Source organism: Lynx rufus, unplaced genomic scaffold, assembly GCF_022079265.1.
Source record: "Lynx rufus isolate CCGP_SWC_20201006 ecotype Redwood Valley unplaced genomic scaffold, mLynRuf1.p SCAF_20, whole genome shotgun sequence".
Classification (NCBI taxonomy): Eukaryota; Metazoa; Chordata; class Mammalia; order Carnivora; family Felidae; genus Lynx; species Lynx rufus.
In genome coordinates, this window is record NW_025814835.1 from 19,198,453 (window position 1) to 19,224,533 (window position 26,081).

Genomic DNA, 26,081 nt, shown 5'->3' on the forward strand with positions numbered 1-26,081 from the left:
TGCTGCCCCAAACTGGAAGTTGAATTGCCACATTATTCTGGGGACTGGTGAAGTACGCTGAGTAAATACGATGATTTGACAGTCATTCTGGCAAGGGACGGTCCCAGCTCCTGCATTTACTAACTACAAACCTTAAGGAAATATGTAACCTCTCTCCAAGTCAGAATGCCCTCATTCGTAACATTACCCTTTTCCTTAGAGACCACAGAAAAGTGTTCTACCTGTCACAACTGCTCTTGACAAGGTCACGAATGACCTCTCCATTACTAAATCCAATGTCAAGTCCAAATCTTCATCTTTCTTGACCTACTAGCAGCATTTGGCATAGTTCATACTTCCTCACCCTTAAAACACTTCTCTTTGCCTCCAGGTCTTCATTCCTTCCTGACACCTCTCGAGCTTTAGTCTCTCCATTTTCCCTCATGTTTGACCTTTAAATGTTGGCATTCCAAGAGCTTAGTCCTCACACTTTTCTGGCAATCCTCCTTCCCTTCCTTCCTCCCTCCTTCAATGATCTCACCAAGCCTCATGGCCTAAATACCAACTACCCATTGGCAATTCCTAATTTACAGCTTGAGGCTGTCTTCTGACTCCACACTCACATATCCAACTTCCTACTCAACATCTCCCTCTGGATAGCCAATTAGCTTCTCAAACTTGACCTGTTCAAAAGTGAGTCCCTGGTCTTCTTGCCCAAACCTGTGCCTCCCACAATCCTCACCATCTCCGTTGACAGCAACTCCATTTTTACAGGTCCACGGGCCAAAATCCTGGAATCATCTTTGAGTCTCCCCTCACATACATTCCACACCCCACACCATCAGAAAAAAACCACTACCGGTAATACCTTCAAAGTACTCTATCCGGAGCCATAAGACTCCTCTACACCTTCACTACCACCACCCCACTCCAAATCACTGGCATCTCCCACCATGAATAACACAATAGCCTCTCAACCGGTCCCCCTGTTTTCCTGTTGCAATCTCAACAGAGCATGCAGAATGACGCTATTTTTTTTTTTTTAATCACATCGCATCACGAATCTGCTCGGAATTCTTCCCATGACTTCCTGTCTCGCTCAGAGTAAAAGCCAAATTATACAACTGCCTATCCTACATGAATGAGGCTGCTGTTGTCTCCCATGCTTTCTCTTCATCCGCTCTTGACTCTTTCTTGGTTTTCTTCAACTCATCAGGCAGGGTCTTATCTCAGAACAGTGTCCCCCAGGCAGGTCTTCAGGGCACACTCCCTGACCCCCTTCAGGTCTCTTCTCAGCGAGCCCTTTCCCAACTAACAGAAATGACAAAATCTAGCATCCTAACAGTATTTTATCCTGTCTCTCCAGAGCACTTACAATCCTTTAACATACCAAACGTTTTGCTTATTTCTCTTCTGGCTCTCCCACTATAATGTAAACTTGAAAGTGATGATTGATGTTTGTTTTGTTCTACACTGTATTTCCAGTGCCCAGAATTTCTGCCACGTAGCATGCACCCAAATACTTGTTGAATACACGAACAAAGAAGTGAATAAAGTATATTAGCTTTGGCTTAAAAAAGAGTTGTATCCATCAGCAAATGAAAATACGTCTTGATTTTACATGCTCTGGATTTCACTGAAGAGTTGCTAATCAATTAATTTTCTATAATAATTGCAACAATTAATACAAGTCCCCCTAGTCAAATCCCTGCTAACATACTGTTTTTCCTCACTGCAGGCTGTTCCTCTTTTATTCTATCTGTGACACATACACAACCAGACATGTCGTAGGACCCATGCAGCTAATTAGCTGACATGGTTTAATCACCACTACACTCACGAAGGCCTGTTAATGAGTCAGAAAACTGTTTCTTAAACTAAGTAAAGTGATCTTTTATTAGTGTGAACTTTTCACTCCCCCTAATGGTGGTTTTTACTGTTTGTTTATATTTGAAATGTTTAGAAAAAAGAAGAGCTCTTAAGGAAGACAGCCAAATAAATAACTTGAATGTGAGAACAGAAGGTAACTGGCACACTCTAGCAGTCTGTTATCACTGACATATATTAACTACCAACATTCAGAAAGAAATATGTACGTGCAAAACGCTAGTAAAATACCTTCAGTGAGCTTGAGAGGTCATAAATTACAATTGCTAAGCTGAATGGGAGACAGTGGTTAAAAAGTCATGTATTTCCAGTAATTTTCTATTCTAAAAGAGCCTGCAGAATAACCATTGGCACTTGAGCAATTTTCTCTGCCCTAAACTGACCAGTGCCCTAACTTTTTATTATTCCATCATTTTCTGACTTCCATTAACCCAAGCAACTATCAGCCAAAACAAAACAAAACAAAACAAAACCTACATGTTCATTAAACATCACCAACACATTTTGGAAAAGATGCCTAATTTTATTTGAAGTGTTTGATATTTCATGAATACAATATATATGTTAATAGAAAAGAAATAAAAACTCCACTTGGCCAAGGACTTTCTGAATGTAGTCATGATGTAGGACTTCTTCCAACAAAAATTTTTGTGGTCTTCTCAGCAAAGTAGCTTTAAGTAATCAGATACAGATCAAGGCAAATGAACCACAAGCACAGGGTTCAAATTCGAAGTTGACATCATAATCATATTATCCGTAAGTAGGGACATAAGGTATCCTCACTGATAACAGGATTTCACTGGGCCGTAGGAAAACTCTCAGTTGGTTCTGCCTGTGATCAATGGCATGCACACAGCTAAGACCATGAACTCTTTATAAAGTGCAACAATGAAGGGGACAAAATGGGAACGAACCTACAAACTTCACTAACCCCATACTTTTTTTTTTTAACGTTGTTTTTTGTTTTTTCTTTTTAAGACAGAGAGAGACAGAGCATGAGCAGGGGAGGGGCAGAGAGAGAGGGAGACACAGAATCTGAAGCAGGCTCCAGGCTCTGAGCTGTCAGCACAGAGACCAACATGGGGCTCGAACCCACAGACTGTGAGATCATGACCTGAGCCGAAGTCGGATACTTAACCAACTGAGCCACCCAGGTGCCCTAGAGTTATCCCTACACATCTAAACAGCTAAAATAAAAATATAGTGATAATACCAAATGCTGGCACGGCTGCAAAGAAACTCAATCCCTCATACACGGCTGGTGGAAATGTTAAATGGTGTAGCCACCCTGGAAAACAGTTTGGCAGTTTCTTCACAAACTAAACTTACACTTATCATACCACCCAGCTATCACATTCCAAGGCATTTATCCCAGAAAACATGAAACTTTACATCCAAACACACACAAAAAAAACTGTACAAAAATGTTCATAGCAGCTGTATTTGTAATAGCCCAAAACTGGGAACAGCCCCAACGTCCCAGGGAATGGTTAAACAAATTGAGGTACATATATACCATGGAATACTACTCAAATTATGCAACAATTTGAATGAATCTCAAAAATTACCTCATGCAACAATTTGGACGAATCTGAATCTCAAAAAGCTTTCTGTTGTGTAATTCTATTTATATGGCACTCCTGTACCGATAAAATTATAGCGATGGAAAATTGATTAGTGACCAGAGGTTAGGGATTGAAGGGAGATGGATTTGACTAAAAAGGTATAGCAGGAAGGAGATCTTCATGATGATGGGATAGTTCTCTACCTTGATCACAGTGCCAGTTACAGGTATGTACACAGGTGATCAAATGGCATAGAACCATGTTCAGGCATTGCACCAATGTCAATTTCTGGGTTTTGCTATTGTACTGTAGTTGGATAAAATGTAACCACTGGGGGGAATTGCCTGAAGTTACATAAAATGTAACCATTGGGGGAAATCAGACCTCTCTGCACTATTTTTGCAACTGCCTGTGATCTACAATTATTTCAAAACAAGACTAAGAGAAAATGGGAAGAATTATTCATGTAGAGAAAGAAAAATAATACAAAGCATTGTGTGAAAACCATGATATTACAGCAAGAGCAAAGAAATAAACCAAAGGATCAGAATAGAGTGTTCAGAGTATGTAAGAGAACTCGTTCTACAATAAGGGTAGCATCCCTTGTGTAAGGGGAAAAGAGAGAATGCTTCTAGGAAAACTGGCACACTACATGGAAAATAAACTGGATCTCTTCCTCGTGACATAAAAAAAAAAAAAAAAAAAGACTGGATGCACTAAAGACCTATACATTTTAAAGAAGACTATAAAGTTAGTAGAACATAAGAGTAACTTTATGACATAAAATTTAGGGAAACACTTCTCAAAACCCCCGAAGCACAAACCAGAAGGCTATTTTTTTGCAATCTGATTACATCAAAATTGAAGATTTCTGTTCAATGAAACCCATCAGGAAAAATGTTACAGACAAATGATAGAATAGAAACAAGAACACTCAAAATATTTTAAAGACCAGTATCTAGGAAATACAAGGAATTTCTGCAGATTAACAAGGAATGAAACCTCAAAGTAAAAATGAGAAAGAGATGAACAATTGTACAAGAGGGAAAACGAAAAGATAAAATACACATGAAGAAATGCTCAAACTCCTTAGTAACAGTGAAATGTTAACTTAAAATGAGATTTTACTTTGTATCAATTAGTGCCAGGAAAAACTAGGACACTGGATAACACTAAGCATCCAGGGAGATCCAAGGACACAGAAACGCTCAAGAACTTTCTGCAGGAGTACAGACCGTTGCAGTTTGTTCTGGAACACAATCCAGCAGTCCTTTGATAAAACATAGGAATGCAGAATGCACTATGATCCAGAAATCACATTCCTGGATATAGATCTCAAAGAAAGCATCATAAGGGCGCTTGGGTGGCTCAGTCAGTTGAGCATCTGACTCTTGATTTTGACTCAGGTCACAAACCTACGGTCGTGAGATTGAGCCCGCATCAGGTTCCACGCTAAGCATGGAGCCTACTTAAGATTCTCTCTCTCCCTGCTCCTCTTCCCTGTTCTCAATCTCTCTCGCTAAAAAATAAAAATGAAATAATAAATAATAAAAAAGAAAGCATCATAGAGGTCTCAGATGTATGTTTATTATACAGCATTGTCTGTAGAAGAGGGAAAATAAAGGTAAAATGGGTATCCACAAATGGGAGAGCAGATTGATAACCTGCAGTAGATACACTCTCTGAAACACTCTGCAACAGTCAGATGCAAGGGACAGTGACACGAATAGCTCTTTAAAATGTGGTAAGAAGGAGGGGCGCCTGGGTGGCTCAGTCCGTTGAGCGGCTGACTTTGGCTCAGGTCATGATCTCGCAGCTCACGAGTTCGATCCCCATGTCAGGCTCTGTGCTGACCGCTCAGAGCCTGGAGCCTGCTTCGGATTCTGTGCCTCTCTCTCTCTTCCCCAACCCACTCGCATTCTGTCTCTGTTGCTCTCAAAAAAAAAAAAAAATAAACATTAAAAAAAATTTTTTTTAATGTGGTAAGGAGAAAAAGTTTCAATTTACGATATTATACAGCATATATGATATATAATATTTAATATATAACATGATATGCCTAAAAATTAAAAATGTGGGCACCCAAGACAATATATACTTAATAACACCTACAAACAGGAGGATACGTATCACACATGCTAAAATGGCTTCCGACTGGTTGATGAACAAGGGAATGGGGTGGGAACTGGAAATAAAAGACAATGATTGGGGAAAAAAAACAAACCAGGAGACACACCTTGAACAGTCAATGATGATCAGTGAATTGAGAATGATTCATTCAATCCTCTGCACCTGAGGTCCAAAACAAACTTTAAGGGCTCATACCTAACAGAGCACCCTACTAAGGCTCAATGCTCTCATGACAAAGGCATTAAAACTAGCTCACTACTTTCAAGTTTTCAACGTTAAGCCCGTTACATGGATAAACCACTCCACTTACATTGCTTCAAAACAGAACTTATATCCAAGATAGAAATAAAAGGAAGTTGTAAGATACAAGGCTCACTACTCAAAATTTAAGTTCCTTCGATGATACTCAAATAAAGCAAAGCCCAGTCCTTTACATTTACTTAATCACCAAGATCTTTTAATATTTAGCTACATATAGGTGGCAATAAGAAAAAATAAAGTGTAGGGGCGCCTGGGTGGCGCAGTCGGTTAAGCGTCCGACTTCAGCCAGGTCACGATCTCGCGGTCCGTGAGTTCGAGCCCCGCGTCGGGCTCTGGGCTGATGGCTCGGAGCCTGGAGCCTGTTTCCGATTCTGTGTCTCCCTCTCTCTCTGCCCCTCCCCCATTCATGCTCTGTCTCTCTCTGTCCCAAAAATAAATAAACGTTGAAAAAAAAAAAAAAGAAAAAATAAAGTGTATAGTCTAGTTTTGTTAGGTAGAGCTCTGAAATGTTTTTAAAATACAGACATTTAATCAAATGAATGTCTCCGTAATAATCTCTTGTTGAAATTAATGAGGGATTTACCATCTATGTACATTCTGTTTTCCCAATTTGAAATAATTAAGACCTGTTATTTTCACTGAAATCAAGGAAGTTTTTGATTCTTTGTAAATTAAGGTATTTCAATACATTATTTTTACCTTTAAACCGGCTTCCACCTCCACTGCCACTAAAGCAAGAAAATTTGTATGTTACACCAAAATTTCAAGTCAATCAATTTCTCTTAGACAACATGTGATTCTTGCCATCTTATCCATAAAGTCCGAAGCAACATCATCTGAAAGAGTCATACCCTGCCTTTTTTTGGCTTACGGCAAATGTTACTATGAAAGCAAGCTGTAGCTCTCAATGAATCCTAAAATCAGCAGCATCCCAAAATTGCCAACGCGGTCAAGACGCAACCGTACCTGCCATAATTTCAAACTATAAGAACAAGCAAATTCTGCCTAGAACCTCAGAAACTGCCAAAGCAAGTGAGTCAAAACATAAAAGTAAAGTTTTGAATCAAAGGCAGCGTTGACTCCAAACATACAGAACGCTGGGACCCAAAAGTAAGTGGGAGTAGCAGGTATCCTCAGACCAAGTCCGATGGCAAAGGGATGCGGGCGAGCAGGTGGCACCTCAAAAATGAAACTGTAACAGACGACAGTACCTTAGGCAAGAACAAACTAGAGAGGAGTACCGATAGGTCAGGAGAGACCGTGCTTACCCCCAAAGCAAGCACATTACCCAAAAGCACCGTCAGTAGCCACCCACCCATCATCACAAACCACCTCACTCCGTTTACATTGGCAGTGCGGGCAGGGAGGTCCCATCTCATGACCAAAGCCAGTGTCACCAAAAGCAAATGTCATACACCAGGCCAAGGAGCCCCAAAGACCCCAGGCAAAACCCCCGCTCCAGGCAAACGCGCCTAGCTAGGGGCCTGAACCTGCAAGCTCGGCAAAGAACAGAACTTCCATCAGCAGCGCTCGAACAGCTGGCACCGCCCACGTTCAGAACGGGCTGTGACCCTTGACCCCCGGCCGCCGACCTCCACGTCGCGGGCACATCCCACGCCGGGGGAACGTTCCCCCTGGGGTGGCTGGAAAGCCCCCTTACCTGTCACAGCTTCATCTCATGACGCGATGTTGTCTGTCCCACCGCCCGCGGGTGCCCCAGCAAAGGCGGACAAGGCGAGAACGTTCTGTGGGGAGGATGTGGGGTGCTCAAATCGGCGTAGGCAAACCTTTGGGGACCGCAACCCGAGCCCAGCCGGCGTGTCCCCACCGAGGCTGCAAGGCGCCGTTGCCGCCGCCGCCGCCGCCGCCGCCGCTGCAGTAAATCAGCTGACACCCAACTGCCGTGACTTTCGCTGCAACTGTCGCAAAAACGAGGGGGAGGGAAATGATCATCATTTCCATACTTGCCTGGCCTAGGCTGGAGCCGGTGAAGCTGACCGCGTCACCATGGAGACCGAACGGAGGCTAGGGTTGTCGATTCTGGGCAAAGAGTGCGCGGCCGCCATTTTGGTCGTGGGAAGTCTGGTCTAGGCTGTCATCTCGCCTCCAATTCCCATGCTGGGAGGACCAAGATGGAGGGAAGAATGAAATGGCAAGTCTAGGTGTTCCCAGGATGTTGCAAGTTTACTCTTCCGCCCCCGAGACTCGGTCCAGACACTTAGAAAGTGTTAGCTCTGGAATTTGGTTACTGTTTCCTTCTGACCTCGAACTTAGCTGTTGCCCACGACGCAGAGGGCCAGAGGAGGAACTCTGCTGCTCGGCTACGGAAGTCTGACCTTGTGCAACATTCCTGTAGAGGAGAGGGAATGAATGTACACCGTGTGGGCGGTTGAGCCTAGTGGAGCGTGAGATCTGCATTCACAGAGGCTTGTATTGGGATCCCGGGTGCTCCACTGCACACTCTTAATGTCATCTGGGGCATGATGCTGCTTCTCTTTATTCTCCTCTATGTCCCCACATAAAAAAGTGGGCATAATAATCTCATGGGTGTCTAGGAGGTTAAGCGAGCTCAATAAATGTTAGTTATGTATTATGTTTGCCTATCTTCCTCCCAAATATTTGTTGAATGAATGAACAGCAGCCAAGGGAAAAACTGGTGCAATGCTGGTGGCCAATGGTCAGTTATGTTAAAAAGACAGAAAAGATTTTTATTCCATAGCTTTGTTTTTTCTTCATAACCTCACTAATGGATTTATAGGACAAGAATTCTATTGCAATCCTCAGAAGTAAAATGTATGTAGGAATCAACTGGGGAGTTTGTCAAAATGAAGTTTCTGATTCAGTAGGTCTGAAGTGGGTTGCTGAGATCCCCCATTTCTAATGAACTCCCAGGTAACGAACGTCCTTTGCCGCTGGTCCTCGGACTGAACCTTGAACAGCGAAATCCTATTGGGATGGGTCTGAAGCAGGGGATTAGGGGATTAGAACAGGGCAGAAACAACTCCCTGAGACAGGAGCATTTCCTTGCTAATATATCAAAAGAGAGCTAGGAATTGGTTTGGTCAAAAGGCTTTCTGTCAGTTTATAATTCTTGCAAATGACAACCTTCCCCCCTTCCCTTCTTTCCAGTTTGGACAATCCTCCTCCCTGCAACACATCGCAGACCCATCAGTGTTCTGGGGGGCATTCCCCCTCTTCCTTCACTAGGCCTTTTAGCATTCTTTAGGTCTTGGGTGTTGTTTCCTATATGCTGTTTATTTGTACAGACCAGCTCTGCTGCCACTAGGAGAAAAACTAAATCATAATGTTGACCAGGGAAGTCAATAGAACCCTTGAAAATCAGCAATTCTGAAATTGTCTTATACTGCAAATTGGGATTCTACAATTTTCCTCAACTTTATCTGCCTTCCAAACACATGGGGGCAAGGGAAGAGCAGGGAAATTGTGTTAAATAGAAGAAATTAATTCCTTGGACAGCTGGTTCCATAGACTCACTTCCTCTGTTGTGATGATGAATACATTTAAACTGTTAAGTTCATGATCTCCTTTACAAATTACAAGAACTATTTGGAAATATAGGAAGCACAGAATGGTTACCACGGGACGAGCTTAGACTTCATTAAAGCTTGTTTGGTTTGTAAAGGAAATCTATAAAACATCTCTCCTAGATAAAGCTGACTTTCATTCAACAAATATTAATTAAACTTTACAAAATTACTGTGTTTCAACTACCTTCCTAGGAATAAAAGGTCAATAGGAAGATTAGTGAGAAGCTTTCTGACTACTAACACTCTGGCCCCTCTCTGCCAAGTTTACAAAATGTATTGCCAAAGTCTATATATAAATAAATGCGTGTAATCTCCTGAGCTGCAGAACTAAAATAAAGATTCAAAAGGAATAAAATTCTTCTGGTTCAGAAAAATTCACACATTTTTATATGCACGTATATATGTTTTCCATGTGTAACCTTCCTGAAAGTTAAGATTTGTACCTTCAGTAAGCTGATCCTGAGTATATTTTTTAATAAATAATTTATTCATTCCTGTCACCTGGAGGAATTATATAAAAATCTGAAAAGATTTGCACAACCAAAACATTCGGTTCAACATATATTTATTGAACCTTAACTGAAAGCAGAGCCGAGAAAGCAAGAATTTGGCAAGTTCAGTTCTATAGAGGAAAGTAGGCTGTGCTTCCCACCAAGGCTCAAAAAATAAGGAATTCTCGGGGCGCCTGGGTGGCGCAGTCGGTTAAGCGTCCGACTTCAGCCAGGTCACGATCTCGCAGTCCGTGAGTTCGAGCCCCGCGTCGGGCTCTGGGCTGATGGCTCAGAGCCTGGAGCCTGTTTCCGATTCTGTGTCTCCCTCTCTCTCTGCCCCTCCCCCGTTCATGCTCTGTCTCTCTCTGTCCCAAAAATAAAAATAAACGTTGAAAAAAAAAATTTAAAAAAAAAAGGAATTCTCTCAAAATTGGAAAGTGTTTGGGCAGCTGAAAAGAATGGAAAATCCTCCCCCACCCAAGATATAAGCCTATAATATAGCACAGTATGAGAAATAAGGAGTCGTGGAAAAAAGACGAGTTGCTTCTAGGTTGAGGTGAGGAAGGATAATCACATCAGATTCCACAGAGGTCTACAAAAGTGGATAGGATTTAGAATAGGAAGAATTGGGAAAGGAAAACAATTTTGTTGCTAGTTTTGAAATGAAAAACAACTGTGTGTATGCATGTAACATATATGAAAAGTAAAATATGAGTGTGAGTGTGTGTGTATAACATATATGAAATGTAAACCATGAATGTATAGAAACAGGTAGAATAAACAGAAAGTGAAATTGGAAGTGAAGTACAGGGGACAGCAAGGGGATGCGAAGGGAAACTGTGGTATTAAGACTTTGCTATTTCTGCCCTGTGAAGGACTCCTTCAATGGGTGATATTTGCCCTGGAACGCTCTCAGAGGTTGATATAGTCTTTCTCAGATTCAGCCTAAACTCAGTAATAAAAAATGACATGGGAAAAATAGAATAAGGTCAGATAAGGAGAGGCCTCAAATGCCCTTATGGGCTCTTGGGACTTTATTCCAAAGGAAATGAAAAGGTACTGAAGGTTTTTGATGGATACGTAGAGTGGTGTTTTTCCTAACAACATTACATTTGTGTTTATTGCTGTAAAACAAATTTCCACGAAATTAGTGGCTTCAAACAATGCACATTTATTGTCTCACAGTTTCCATGGGAAAAGTGTTCAGGCACAGCTTAACTGGGTCTTCTGCTTGTGATCACACAAGGCTACAGTTGAGAGGTCAGCCACACTGCAATCTCATCTGGAAGCCCCGCTGGGGAAGAATTTAAATCTGATTCATGTCCTTGTGGATAAATGACTAAGGACACTCAGGTCCTACAGGCCACCTACAGCTCCTTGCCACCTGAGCCTTACCAAAGGCCTTGCACTGCATGGCAGCTCACTTCTTCAAAGCCAGCAAAAAGGATCTCTCTAGTGTGTGTGCAAGAAAGTTGGAGTTACATAGCTATAGATATGGATAGATATAGATAAATCTGTAGATAGTAACCTAATGAAGGGAGTGACAGTCCTTCACTGTTGCCATATTCTCCTGATTAGAAGCAAGTCACAGATGTCACATGAGCTCAGGGAGAGAGGATTGTACAGAGTGTGGCTCACTGGGCAGTTACTGTAAGATGTGTTGGCCACAAAAATCAGCTGGCAGCAATGCATCATGGACACTGAGTGGGAAAGACAGCTGCAAAGACAAATAAGAAGTTGTCATCACTGTTGTTTTAACCAAAAATGTACAGTTGTTACCAGAAATGAACCGTAAATGGAAGCCACGGGGTAAGGGTCAAAAATTTCCACATGCCATGTTTTAAAGGTATGGGCTTTAAAAACAAAAACAAAAACTTAAGTATTACTCTGTCTTTAGAGCTTAGTAGCAATTACCCTATAACACACCAATACTTCTTGGACTTCCTAAGTTCCAAGTTAGTTCTTCAAAAGGCAAGGAAATTTGTTCCTCCACTTTATGAATTTTTGCCCAGTGGTCTAACAGTGGCTTCATTATTGTTGTCATTTCCAGGTTGTTTCATGTGTGCTATTATTTTTTCTCCTCTAGATTATAAATCTGTGGTTTGGTGTTCCCCGTAGGGCCTAATACTTTGCTAATTCTGTCCTTTCCTTAGTGGACCCATTTGCCTAAAAGTCATGTCATGGTTGGGGGCTTCATGTTACTACTGGGGGCCCTCCCACTTTCTAATGTTGCATTTGCCTAAAAGTCATGTCATGGTTGGGGGCTTCATGTTACTACTGGGGGCCCTCCCACTTTCTAATGTTGCAGCAGAATAATTTAGTAAGTGTTCTTTTTTTAAAAAAAAGTTTTATTTATTTATTTTTGAGGGACTGCAGGAAGGGCAGAGAGAGGGAGACAGAGAATCTAAAGGAGGCTCTGCACTGTCAGCACAGAGCCCAATGCAGGGCTCTAACTCACGAACCATGAGATCATGACCTGATCTGAAGTCATATGCTTAACTGACTGAGCCACCCAGGTGCCCCAAGTGAGTGAGGAAGTGTTCTTTGCATGGTTTTGTGTGATCCTCTTTTACAGCTCCCCTTTGCACTTTCTTACATGACACAAAAGTCAATTGGTGAGACTTCTCTTTTTCTCCTATCTCATGACTTCTGCTAAATCAATTTCTTCTAAGTAACAGGATGTCTTTTTCTAGAAATATCTCCATTTGCTCCATACTCACACCTTCTAGGAAGGAGTGAAGGTGTTAAGGTTGGGGGTGCTTGAGCTCCTCACAAATAAGGGTTTGGGGACCCCTCACGAAGCTACCAGGATCAGCAAGGGGAAATCAGTATAGTAAAGAAGGAGGTGATGACTGACTTGTAGCTTTGTCACGTCCTGCGGCAACAAGGGCTGTAATCTGTTCTAACTTCTCTCTTCTTTTCCCTGTCAGGATGAGAGGACCACAAGAGCCCTGGAAGAGTTGTTCCCCAAACCTGTGGGAAAAAGAGGATCCATGTGTCACAAAGAGTGGACCGTGGCAGACACCAAGATGCACTGTTCAGAATCTCCTTCTGGGAAAATCCACTTCCCAGCTGCATGGAGAAGGTTTGCTTCCTGCTCCTGCTGTTAGCTTCTTTAAGGTCTCCTCAGCTTTTCAGTGGGGGTACCTATTCTTGGGGCCGCGCTGGCAAATATCTGAGCACGGCAAAGTTAGCCAAGAGCACACTCTTCCTGGGTGGGGACTCCCCAGTCAATGATTAGCAAGAAAGTGGACCCTCCTCATCTCACTCTACCATCTTCTCCCTCTTCCTCTACTTTGACTACTGCTACTTCTCTTTGACTCCTGCTGCTGCTGTTGAAACTTTCTGTCCATTTGAATTGTTTCAAATAAAAATTCACAAAAAAAGAAATAAAGTTGTAATAAAAAAGAGTTAAGAGACAGATATCAACTAACGCAATGTATGTACCTTTTCTTGATGTTGATTCAAGTGAGCCATAAATTAAGAGAAAATGGGGAATTTTAACATTGAGTGGATATTTGATGATATTAAGGAAGCACTGTTAACATTTAAGTGTGATAATCGTATTTTGGTTATGATTTTTATTTATTTTTAAAAAAATGTTTATTTTTGAGAGAGAGAGAGAGAGAGAGAGCACACATGAGAGCGAGGGAGGGTCAGAAGGAGAGGGAGACAGAGGATCCAAAGCGGGCTCTGCACTGACAGCAGACAGCATGATGCGGGGCTTGAACTCACAAACTGTGAGACCATGACCTGAGGTGAAATCGGATGCTTAACCTACTGAGACACCTAGATGCTCCGCTTGTGATTTTTTAAAGGAATTCTTATCTTCTAGAGAGGTAGGCTAACATAATACAGATGAAATTATATGATACCTGGCATTTGCTCCACAATAATCTGGGTGGAGGGGGCAGTGGCTATGAGCACTTTAACTTAATTTCTATTTTCATAAAATAGTAACTTCTTTTGCGTGTCTTAAATATCTTAAATATAATTTGCCACGGTGGAAAGCGTCATTTACTCAACATCCAGTGGCACTGGGCACTGTGCTGAGCCGGCCATGCAGATAGCACAAGACTGGGTTCTGTGGTCAGATTGCTCACGGTCTGGCGGGGAGACAGCTTACATCCACCATGAGTGCCATGCAATGTGAGAAGTGCTATGCTTTGGTACTTTCTACCAGTTGGATCTGATCCTCCTACCTTCTTCTGATTCTAGTATGCTGAATTTTGGTGGGAAATATTGTGTAAATAGCCACTTCCTCACGTTTTATTTTCATTGACTGTCTTCAGTGCGTGGCCCTCAGAGGTACTGAGAGTATGCACATATTGCCACTCAAGCATGGACTGATTGATGAGGATGTGTATGTTTGGTGTATGTGTTTGCTCAAGGGCATAACTGAGAAAGGCCTTTGAATACAGCAAAAGTCTTTATTGGGGGACATTTCTTCCTGACTTGTACATTCTAGCCAGACAATATCTACTATACTACCACAAGCCAAAAAAAGAACTCTCTTTATGAGTGACTAAGTGAACACATAGTTATGTGTAGCCATGTGCAGTTTTGTAGTTTCAAAGAGTTAATTCTAACCTCCAACTCACTATTTAAAACAATTAAAATATGGATTTTTATTCAGAGGCTTAAGTGATAGAAATATTTGTCTGGCCTTCTTAATAGCAACTCTGTGCAGTTTAATGACTTCTGAACCTCAGATATAAATTTCAGAATAAAAGAAACTATTTTACATTTCTGGGAAATACCCATAACTGACTCTCAGAATTGCTAGCAACTTTCTTCAGTATGTTCCAGGAGGAGATTTATGACAGTGATAGGTCACTTTGTGACTTCCTAGAAAACTCACTCCTGCAAGACACTGCCTAGTGTCCAAAACTAAGGAATATAGTGTTGGTGGGACAAACGTCTGGGGACTTAACAGCATTACTGAAAGAAGCATTTGATATCCAGGGGGAAATCATACTCCTTTGACTGAAAGACACTGCGCCACCTAGGGACAGCCATGGGAAATGGTATTCAATTTTCAGATTCAATAGGCTGCAAACTAGAGTTTGGAAACGATGAAGAAGAACGTCCTTTCTACTTAACATTTATATTACATACATTACATACTTTTCCCTCAAGACTTTAGGAATAAAACAAAACTTACCTAAAATCATTTTTTAAATAAATTTCCCAGTTGATTAAAGAATTAAGCTGATATAAAATATTACAAGTTTTCTGTTTTTTCAGGAATTAGTTACCAATAAACTATTACGCAGATGTTATTTTTATGCAGAATTTTTGGGTAGTTGTAACTTTGATAAGTTAATGGGGGAATTTCATATGGTTTATGGAATTCAATAAATCTGTATCCTTGGGCTTTTGCAAATACAAATTCAGTTATTTAAAGAGGTATATTATATCTCAGAGGAATTTATGAGGACTTCTTTTGTAGAATACAACTTATTTCTTCATTATATTCTTGCTATTGCTTTTCAAAAAAAATCAGAAAGTGGTATTTCCCCACCTTTTTACAAGAGGACTACATTTAAAGAACAACTGACATCAGAGATCGTATGGTTATTGCATACTGCCTTGCCAACAAACACTCAAATACATATGAAACTGGAAAACTGTGTCTTTCTTTTCTATCATGAGAATACTTTTAAGTGATTAGGATCAAATTGGCTCAAAAAGGTGGATGGTGGATCAAATAAATCTAGAAGTTAAACTATAAAACTCTTAATAAAAACATAAGGGAAAGTCTTTATGGAAGGGAGAAGGGAAGAAGTAAAAACCCAGGGAGAAATGTCACACTGGTGCACCTAGGCAGATGGGTCCAGAGGCAACTTCAAACAAAGGTCCCAATCCCTGAGGTAGTCACATGAAACAGAAAGGGCTAGACTTCAAGAGGGTATGTAGAAAGAGACAGGGCTCCTAGACGTCTACACTCCAAAGCCCCACTCCCACTCTAAACCCAGATATGTGGTAAAATTTCTAAATCAGGCAGAGAAGGAGATGAGGTTGTTTTTGTTCTAGTTGGACACAGCAGGAGGGTGAGGATTCAGAGTCAAAATGAACTTGAGTTATATAACACAAAAGAACATTTCTTTTACTGCTGCATTTTGTGGACTAAGTCACACTCATATGCATTTTGCTTCCTAGCCATTCATTTATTCGATCAATACTTATTTTGTATCTACCACGTGAAAAGGGCTATGGGAGAGAGAAAGTCATGGATGACACATCTCCATCATATCTATTAAAAATTTTTTTAATGCTTGTTTATTTTTGAGAGAGAGAGAGAGAGAGAGAGAGAGAGAGAGATTGGAGGAGGCACAGATAGAGAGGGAGACACAGAATCCAAAGCAGGCTCCAGGCTCTGAGCTGTCAGCACAGAGCCTGAGGTGGGGCTCAAACTCACAAACTGAGATCATGGCCTGAGCCAAAGTTGGACGCTTAACCGACTGAGTCACCCAGGTGCCCCCATCACATCTATTTTTAAATTCAGCAAAGCGAGCCCATGGCAGCTACAAGTCATGATAGAAAGCCTTCCTCCAGGGGCGCCTGGGTGGCGCAGTCGGTTAAGCGTCCGACTTCAACCAGGTCACGATCTCGCGGTCCGTGAGTTCGAGCCCCGCGTCAGGCTCTGGGCTGATGGCTCGGAGCCTGGAGGCTGATGGCTTGGAGCCTGGAGCCTGTTTCTGATTCTGTGTCTCCCTCTCTCTCTGCCCCCCCCCCCCGTTCATGCTCTGTCTCTCTCTGTCCCAAAAATAAATAAAAAACGTTGAAAAAAAAAATTAAAAAAAAAAAAAGCCTTCCTCCAGTGATAGACTGAGACTGATAAAAAATGGGTGAGTCTAAAGCAAACTATATTCTTGATGAGTTGAGAGAAAAGCCGGGAGTCATTCCTGTGAATGAAGATGTTTATGCATTTCCTTCTTAGGTTTATCTGGGTCTGAGTATTAGAACATATCCCTTTATAAAGCATCCTCTGCTCATTCCAGCTGGAAATGTTCTCTTCCTTTTCTCAACCACTATGGTATGTTATCTATAGTTCTACTATAGCACTTACCACATTTTACCTTGTTTATTTTTAGCTTTTGTAGAAGTGCCTTATCTCCCTTTTGATGTCCCTGGAAGAAAGGTGTTTCAAAGCATTATCACAGTACCTTGTGCATACCAAATGCATAGTAAATGGTACACGACAGGTAGCATCAAATAATGTTTCTCAAAATATGGACTCCTTGCCTCAGTTACCCTGGATGCCTGTTGAAATTCAGATTCCTGGGCCCCGCACCAGCACTACTGAGTCAGAATCTCTGGGTGTGAAACTGGAAACTCACATTTTAATGGGCTCGCTACCATTTGAGAACCATGGATTTCCTGATGTAACAATTACAGCAAGATGTGAGATGGCAAATAATAGGTTTCATCCTGACTCTGGTAGTGGGTGCTACTGAATGGAATTCTGAGGCTGAGGCAGGATAGACCCCGGGAAACGGTGTCATCTAATAGTGATGCCCACCAAGTAAGGGATGGGGTGGGAGGAGCTTACGTGCAGCATATTTGGCGTTTCTGAATATGTTAACCTCAGGAATGGAGAAAGTATACCATCCTCTTAAGAATAATCACAATTTGGGGCGCCTGGGTGGCTCAGTCGGTTAAGCGGCCGACTTCAGCTCAGGTCATGATCTTGCCGTCCATGAGTTCAGGCCCCATGTCAGGCTCTGTGCTGACAGCTCAGAGCCTGGAACTTGCTTTGGATTCTGCGTCTTCTTCTCTCTCTGCCCCTCTCCCACTCACGCTCTGTCTCTGAAAAATGAATAAACCTTAAAAAATTTTTTTAAAAAGAATAATCACAAGTTGGGGCACCTGTCGGCGTGCCCAACAGTCAGTTGTGTCCAACTGTTGATTTTGGCTCAGGTCATGATCTCACAGTGCATGAGTTCGAGCCCCACGTAGGGTTCTGTGCTAACATTAGAGCCTGCTTAGGATTCTGTCTCTCCCTCTCTGCCCCTCCCCCACTCATGTTCTTTTCCTTTTTCTCTCAAATAAATGAACTTTTAGAAAAAAGAATAATCACAAGTCATCCTTGCAGAGGTTTAATGGTAATAAGTTTTTTCTAAAATTTTCATGGACATTCAAGAAAATGGGGTTTTCAGGGTAGTACATACAAATTTAGAAAAAAGAAACATTTTGGGGGGAAATTTCTTCTACCAAGAGCTTTTTTTTTCTCAGTGATATTAACCATTACCTAAATTTCACAGGAGATCAGTTAACTGTGAATACTATTCTTGTTTTTAGGGCAGGGAAGAAACTTGGGCCTTTTTTGTAGCATTGTTGTGTAGTACTTTTTTTTCTCCCAGCTGTGCTTTCTTTCTTATTGTGTATACTGTTTATAATTATTGAAGAGATTTAGAAAATACAGAGAAAAAAAATCACTCAGTAGAGCATCATCTTGCAATAACATCTGATGAAAGTTTCTATGTACACATATAGTCTGTTTCTATATAATGTTGGCTGTAATGTTTGAGGACTAAGCAGCCTCACAACTGTATAACTGAACGAGTTACACACTCCTCTGAATGTTAGCCTTGTCATCAGTAGAACAGAGACAATTGTGTTCCTGGCTTCAATTTCCACCCAAACCAATGACTCTCAAGTCTACAACTTTAGCCCACTTGTTTTCCTTTAGTTCCAGACGCAAGCTTCCTACCGTCTACTATGCCCCTTACCTAGATGTCATACAGGCATCTTAACCCAGTACAAAAAGCCACAAGATTGAAATATTTGCGCTATCCTAGACTACTTCCTCTGTCATCTCACTAAATTGGTCCAATTGGTCACGAAATCCTATGATTTTTGTCTGCTAATTGTTCCTCAAATATATCAAGTCTTCTTCATTTCCACTTAGGGTGCTCTCACAACTCACTTCCTGGGTTACCATAGTAACCTCCTGAATTGTCTCACTGCCTTCCATCCTCCTCACTGCTACCTCGGGACTTTTTCTAAAGACACCTTTTTTGGGTAATAATAAAAAAAATTGCCCTCCAGTGATTACTTCATTGCATTCATGTTAAAATACAAATTCCTTAGCTAGGCATGATCAGACCTCCACTTTGCTCTTCAATTTCATCATCCAGCTAAATTCAAAAGCAAATCATTTGTCACCTACTCTGACACTTAAAAGAACACGCTGATGTTAGCCTACCTTAACTTAAATGCTGATTTGACTTCCTATGAGGTGTGTGAACTAGGGGAAATTAGTCTACCCATGGAATAATAGAACCTACTTCACAGGTTGTTGGGAGGATTAAATGAGCTAAAATACACAAAGAGCACGTATCTTGTCTAGCGAGTAATTTGCCAGCTATTAGCTATTATTATCAGCCCCCCTAAACCACAAATCTGCACTGCTGGTTCTTCTGCCGGTAATACACCGTCACCTCTCACCACCTGGCTATCTTCCATCAAGATTCAGTTCAGGGGCCACAACTTCCAGCAAGTTTACCCCGTCCCATCCTCTTGTCCCATTTGTCCCAACGTTTCCTTTGCAAACTTGTTATTGTTAACTATTGCTGGTGTCTATCACAAGACTGTGTTTCTAGAAGGATGGATGGTGCTTTCATTTTTTTAGGCGCAGCTTAAAGACAGGTGCATGACAGTTTGTGGATGACTGAACAGAGAGCACCCTTGTGTCACGAGAGCCGTTAATCAATGTACCTAAAGCCTATTTTGTCTAGCGTGGCGATTTGCCTGGAATGTGAGACAAAGTATTTCCTCAAGCACTTCTGGGGAGAGGAGGCTTAAAACCTTAGCCACTGAACCTACTTTTCTCACCCCGAGAAACTCGGTAGAAGCCTGGGTCTCGGAACCGCGGAGGGATGACGCGAACTTAAAACGCACTGCACATCTCAGCTTGTGACTGCTGCTCCTCTGCGCTTGCGCGGCGCCTGACAGCCTGGGTCTGGCTCCTCAGCCGAGGGTGGGGCCAGGGGTCGCGTTTTAGGATTGGGCGCTGGGAGCCAAAACGGACGGCGCGGAAATGACGCCTACGTGCGCAAGCGCCGGCGGCCCTGCCGCGCGGTGGCTGCTGGGTGCCGCACGCCTTTCCTTCCCTCGCCTCTCCCCTCCCCCCTTCCCGTCCCCACCCCCCCACCCCGGCCGCTCGCTCCCTGGCGTGACTCGGCACTGAGAGTCCCGGGGAAGACGCCGCGGTCGCCACCTCCTGTGATCAGGCCTCGGCCTTCCTGAGCCTCCCGCTCTTCCTCTCCCGGGTCGCCTTCTTCAGTTTTGAAGCCGGTGGCGTCGCGGCCGCCCTGCCGGGCTGAGAATGGTGGGAGTGAAGCCGGTCGGGAGCGACCCGGATTTCCAGCCGGAGCTGAGCGGCGCGGGCTCCAGACTCGCCGTGGTCAAGTTCACCATGCGAGGGTGAGGCCGGGCGCGAGCCCTGTGGGCCCCGCGTGTGCGTGCCTGCTTTCCCTTCACTTTTTTTCCGGGTCCCGACTCCTTGCCGTCTGCTGCTCCGGAATGTCCCGCGCTGGCCGCAGCCCCAGGCCGCTGCCCAGTTAGGCCTCAGCTCCCCTGTTTGTGCGCAAGGGAGTCTCTGGAGGGCACGGAGGCCTGGCCAACCGCGAATTCCAGCCCGGGAGATCTACACCCGTCCCTTCTGAATCCTCGGACGAGGCCACTTGGGGTGGCCCACCTCTGTTCCTTCTAGTCTGTGGGAGTCTTCCTGCAGCCTCTCCTGCTTTTGCCTGTTCCATTCCTTCCGGGGAGCCAGCTGTCACTTGCACCTTAGAAAACCTAAAATCTTAATTTTCCGAACACTTTGGCTTTCTTCACTGCTTGCATTTCTGTAAAACCTTTAGAAACTTCAGTTGGGGCTATCCAACTAATCCACGTAGTGCTCATTTAATGCGTTTTAAATTAATGTTGAGTCCGGGGCTTTTTACTTTTCTTAATGGCCTTGTTACTCGTTTGGTTAGTAACTTTGTAACTTAGCCTCCCTTATGTATGCGGCTGCATCTGATCACAGAAATTACAGTGGGTATATATGCAATGCAGGTATCCAGACATCTGGGTTTGGCCATATAGACTCCATTTTTGACTTGATGGTTTAACAGGACAGAGATGTCGACTTTGGTAAATCCCAACATGATTTATTAGTCGCAGAGCTGGTGGATTTTCCATTTTGAGTGTGCAGTGTACCTGTGTGAGAGTGACATGTTGGAAGTAGGCCTTTGGAACCAAGATTTCAGCCAGGGTGTGTATTTACTGGCCTCCCTTTGTGTATGTTAGTGCCTTCTAAGAATTAGTGGTCTCCATTTGACTTACCTTGACCCCCTAGCCTCCGAGTTATTTACATTTACCCTGAGCTGGAGAAATTTACTTGCAGGTATTACTGTTTATGTAACCCATTGAATTGTCCAGGTAACTATATAAACATAAGGCAGTATTTTGAGGGTAAAAAGTGATTCGTGGTTATTGAACATGATTCAGTAAATGTTGAGTATGTAAGTGGTGGCATTAGGATTAGATAGTTTTAGGGCTTGGGTGGATGCAGATAGAGATGATAACAATTAAAGACTTATTCCTGGATCAATCTGTCTCATACAGAATTGAAAAGGCAGAGTATATTGGATTTTATAGGGTGGCCGAGAGTACCAATTTGACATGTAGACTTTCACATTTATTAAATTGGAGAAGATAAAGATTTCGTTATAAAGACATGTGTAAAAGGAATCTCAAAATTCTATAAATATATCTTCTCAGCTTTAGCAATTTTGCAATGTCTGTATTCTTTTTTTTTTTTTTTTTTAATGTTTATTTTTGAGAGAGAGCGCGCATGAGCGGGGGAGGCACAGAGAGAGAGAGGGAGATACAGAGACCGAAGCAGGCTCCAGGCTCTGAGCTGTCAGCACAGAGCCCGACACGGGGCTCGAACCCACTAACCGAAACGTGAGATCATGACCTGAGCCGAAGTTGGGTGCTCAACTGACTGAGCCACCCAGGCGCCGCTGCAATGTCTATATTCTTAATATGGGGAATACATACTACATACTAAGTACATTTACTAAGTGCCTAGGCCAGAGTTGGAAAAGGGAAGAGATGATTTTAACAGTGAATCTCATTTTTAGTTCACTTTCCTAATTCTAGTCTGTAGGAATGTATAGACTTTTGTCCCTCAATGAAATACTCTCTTTTCCCCTTACCATAGCAGAAGAGATGACAGACAGTGATAAATAATTTATTAGTTGAAGTGAGAAAAGTGGGGAAACATTGCTATTAAGGAAACACTTCCGTTAACAATGAGGTTTCATATAACCATAAACAACTGCAGACATCGATTGGCAAAGCTCTGTGTTAATTTTTAAAAAGGTATTTTGATGCAATGAGAATTTGATTTTTTATGGTAAAAACTGAGAACAAAAGTTTGAATTTAGAAAGCTTTTAAGTTCCAAAGCATATTTAGGTAATTTATAAATCTGTTAAGATTGTATTTGCCTTAAAGTTCTGTAATATTTTGGCTGTTAATGTGTTCCTCCACAAACTGTGTGTGATTGTGACCTCAGACTTTCATAACTCAGCATCGGTATTAGACCCTCAAAATAACTGTATCCAATAGATCATGTAGGAAACCTCTTAGATCAAAGTTAATGTCCCATGTTAGGCCAAGAACATAGTTTTCTCTATCACCTATTTCTTTATTTCTTTTCCAACCCTACTTTTAAGCCTTATTCCGTTTTCTTCACTTCCATGTTATATCTAACATTAATTTTACTAAAATGTTATATAGATTGTCACTGTTTCGCTTAAAAATCTTCAGTGGCTCTCCAGTATTTCAGTGTTTTTAATTGCAATAAAATATATGTAACATAAAATTGACCATTTTAGCCATTTTTAAATGTACAGTTCAGTGGCATTAAGTACATTCACAATGTTGTACCGCCATCACCACTATTTCCTAGAATCTTTTCATTATCTCAGATAGAAACATTAACCAATAACTTTACCCATGAAGCAGTAACTCCCAATGCCCCCAGTCCCCCACCCTGGTAACATCTGTCTGTTTCTATGAATTTGCCTGTTTTTGCTATCTCACGTAAGTGGAGTCATATAACATTTATCCTTTGGTTTCCGGCTTATTTCCCTTAGCATAATGTTTTCAGGGTTCATCCATGTTGTAGCATGTATCAGAATTTCGTTTTTAAAGTTAAAAATTTCATCGTATGCATATACTATATATTGTTTATTCATCTGTTGATGGACACTTGGGTTGTTTCCACTTTTTGGTTATTGTGAGTAATACCGCTTACCGACATTGGTGTGCAAGGATATCTTTGAGTCCCTGCTTTCAAAAGTCTTTTGGGTATATACCTGGGAGTAGAATTCGGTTGCACCAAATAGCCATCCTAAATGGGTGTGAAGTGGTCTGGTGGTTTTGGTTTGTAATTCCTTAATGGCTAATGATGTTGAGCATTTTTTCATGTGCTTATTGGTCATTTATTTTCTTTAGAGAAATGCTGATTCCAGCCCTTTACTGATTTTGAATTAGACTCTTTGGGTTTTTGTTCTTGAATTATAGTTCGTTCGTTCTTTCTTTTTTTTTTGGTAAGATTTTATTTTTAAGTAATTTTTACACCCATCGTAGGACTTGAACTCACAACACTGACCTCAGAAGTTGCACACTCTACCAACTGAGCCAGCCAGATGCCCCTATAGGAGTTCTTTATATACTTGGGGTATCAATTCCTTATCTGATAAATGGTTTATAAATATTTTCTCCCATTGGTTGCCTTTCACTTTCTTGATAGTGTCCTTTGATGCACAAAAGTTTTTACATCTTAATGGAATCCAGTTTATATATATTTTCTATTGTTGCTTGTGCTTTTGATGTCATATCCCACACGTCATTGTCAAATCCAGTGTCATGAAGATTTGCCCCTATGTTTTCATCCAGGAATTTTGTAATTTTAGTTTTTAAATTCTTTTACCCATTTTGAGTTAATTTTTGTATATGGTGTAAAAGTCCACTTTCATTCTTTTCTATGTCGCTATCCAGTTTTCCCAGCACCATTTGTTGAAAACACTGTTTTTTCCCCAGTGAATAGTCTTGGCACCTTTCTCCAGTGTTGTTGTTGTTGTTGTTTTTTAAATAAAATAGCCAACATTTACATATTATTTCTTTTGTAAGAGACTTATTTAAGAATTTATATTGACTTATTCAGTCCTCAAAATAATCTTTGAAATTATCCCCATTTTACACACGAGGATGTTGAGTCACAGGTTGAATAATTTAAGGTCCCATTGCTGAATGCACTGCAGGAAGTGTAAAGTGTTGTCCTTGTTTTTCCCAGCCTAAATAGAAAGGAAATGCAGGTTCATCCCTGTATTGCACACAACCTGACCTTTTTTTTTTTTTAAATATTGCCTTGAATTATTTAGCCACAGCACTGCTTGCAAACTAATCTTATGACCTAGGACATTTCAGTTCATTCTGTGATATTCTTTCCCCATCTGTAACATGGGGATGTTAACACGTAACCTAACAGCATTGTTTAGAGTATAAAATTATATATATGAATTATATACTGTGGTGATGTGTTTTTGTAACTGTTATTTCCATACTGTTACTCTTTAAATATACATTTAATGGTTATAAACAGTGCCAGTTTGGTTGTTATCACTAGTAGGTAAGCCCCAACGCTAAAAGAATATGCATTTTCTTTCCCATAAAACTCAGTGTGAATGATTTTTATTTTAAATTGAAGTATACTTGGCATACAATATTATATTAGTTTCAGGTGTACAGCATAATGATTTGATGGTTATACGCTTTACAAAATGCTCACCACGGTAAATATAGTCACCATCTTCCACCAAAGTTACTACAGTGTTATCCGTATGCCGTACTTTATATCCCCATGACTTTTTCCTAACTGGAAGTTTGTACTTCTTGATGTGTTTACCTATCCCCTCCCCACTACCACCGTTTGTTTTCAGTATTTATGAGTCTTTCTGGTTTTTTCGTTTGTGTGTTTGTTTCTGTTCCAACTTTTTATTTAAACTCAAGTTAGTTAACATACAGTGTAGTGTTGGTTTCAGGAGAATTTAGTGATTCATCAGTTACATATAACAGCCAGTACTCATCACAACAAGTGCCCTCCTTAATGCCCATCACCCAATTAGCCCATCTCCCTACATACCTCCACTCCAGCCTTCCTGTTCATTCTCTGTAGTGAAGAGTCTGTTATGGTTTGCCTCACTCTCTGTTTTTATCTTATTCTACTTTTCCTTCCCTTCCACTATGTTCATCTGTTTTGTTTCTTCCACATATTTGTCTTTCACTGACTGACTTTGCTTAACGTAGTACACTCTAGTTCCATCCAGGTCGTTACAAATGGCAACCTTTCACTATTTTTGATGGCTGTGTAATGTTCCATTTTGTGTGTGTTTATGTGTGTACAACACACCTTTTTTACCCATCAGTTGATGGACATTTGGGCTCTTTCCACAATTTGGCTATTGGTGATAGTGCTGCTGTAAACATTGGGGTGCATGTTCCCCTTTAAATCAGTATTTTTGTATCCTTTGGATAAATACCAAGTAGTGCAATTGCTGTGTTGTGTGTGTGTTTTTTAGATTCCACATGTAAGTGAAATTATATGGAGTATGAATGATTTTTATCTTGAATTCATGAATGTATCACTTTTACAGATGTGTTTACTGTCTGTTCAGTTTTGTTAAAGCAAGTCCTACTTTGTTGTTGGTTAGGTGTTACTATTACCATCCAAGAATAGTGTTAGCGTAGGTTAGAATGTTGAATTCTAATGGTTATGGTAGCTTGTCCAACTAATACGTTATAGATGTAGATAACATTAATTATATGGTTCAAAATTGCTATAGACTGAATTACAAAGATAGCAGGCCCAGCAGTCCATAGGGACCAGGCAGATAATGAGAGATAACTAGGACATGGTGAGGTCTCAAAGAACACACAGAGAATTTTTCTTAAAAGCAAACTTTTTAATTCAAGTATAACATGCATGCAAAATGTACACAAATCATTTGTGTATACTTTGATAAATTTTCAGAGTGGTTACACTTGTAACTAACATGTAGATCAAGAATGCCAGCACGGTAGACTACCCCTGCCCCATGCCTGCTTTCTTCTTGTTCTTGAATTCCTTTTTTTTTTTCTTGAGAGAGAGAGGGAG

The 26,081-nt window shown here is 41.3% G+C and overlaps 2 protein-coding genes across 2 annotated transcripts in view; one reads left to right on the forward strand and one right to left on the reverse strand.

Moving 5' to 3' along the window:
- Positions 1-8,102, reverse strand: part of WDR7 (WD repeat domain 7) — a 357,963-nt gene extending 349,861 nt beyond the window's left edge. The window contains exon 1 of the mRNA XM_047086392.1: positions 7,483-8,102. The gene's annotated coding sequence lies outside the window, so the exon portion shown is untranslated. The remainder of the gene's footprint in view (positions 1-7,482) is intronic.
- An 11,910-nt stretch (positions 8,103-20,012) lies between these two features.
- TXNL1 (thioredoxin like 1) overlaps positions 20,013-26,081 on the forward strand; it is a 33,760-nt gene continuing 27,691 nt past the window's right edge. Inside the window, exon 1 of the mRNA XM_047086304.1 lies at positions 20,013-20,292. Within this exon, the coding sequence (XP_046942260.1) occupies positions 20,195-20,292 (98 nt within the window). The 5' untranslated portion in view covers positions 20,013-20,194. The remainder of the gene's footprint in view (positions 20,293-26,081) is intronic.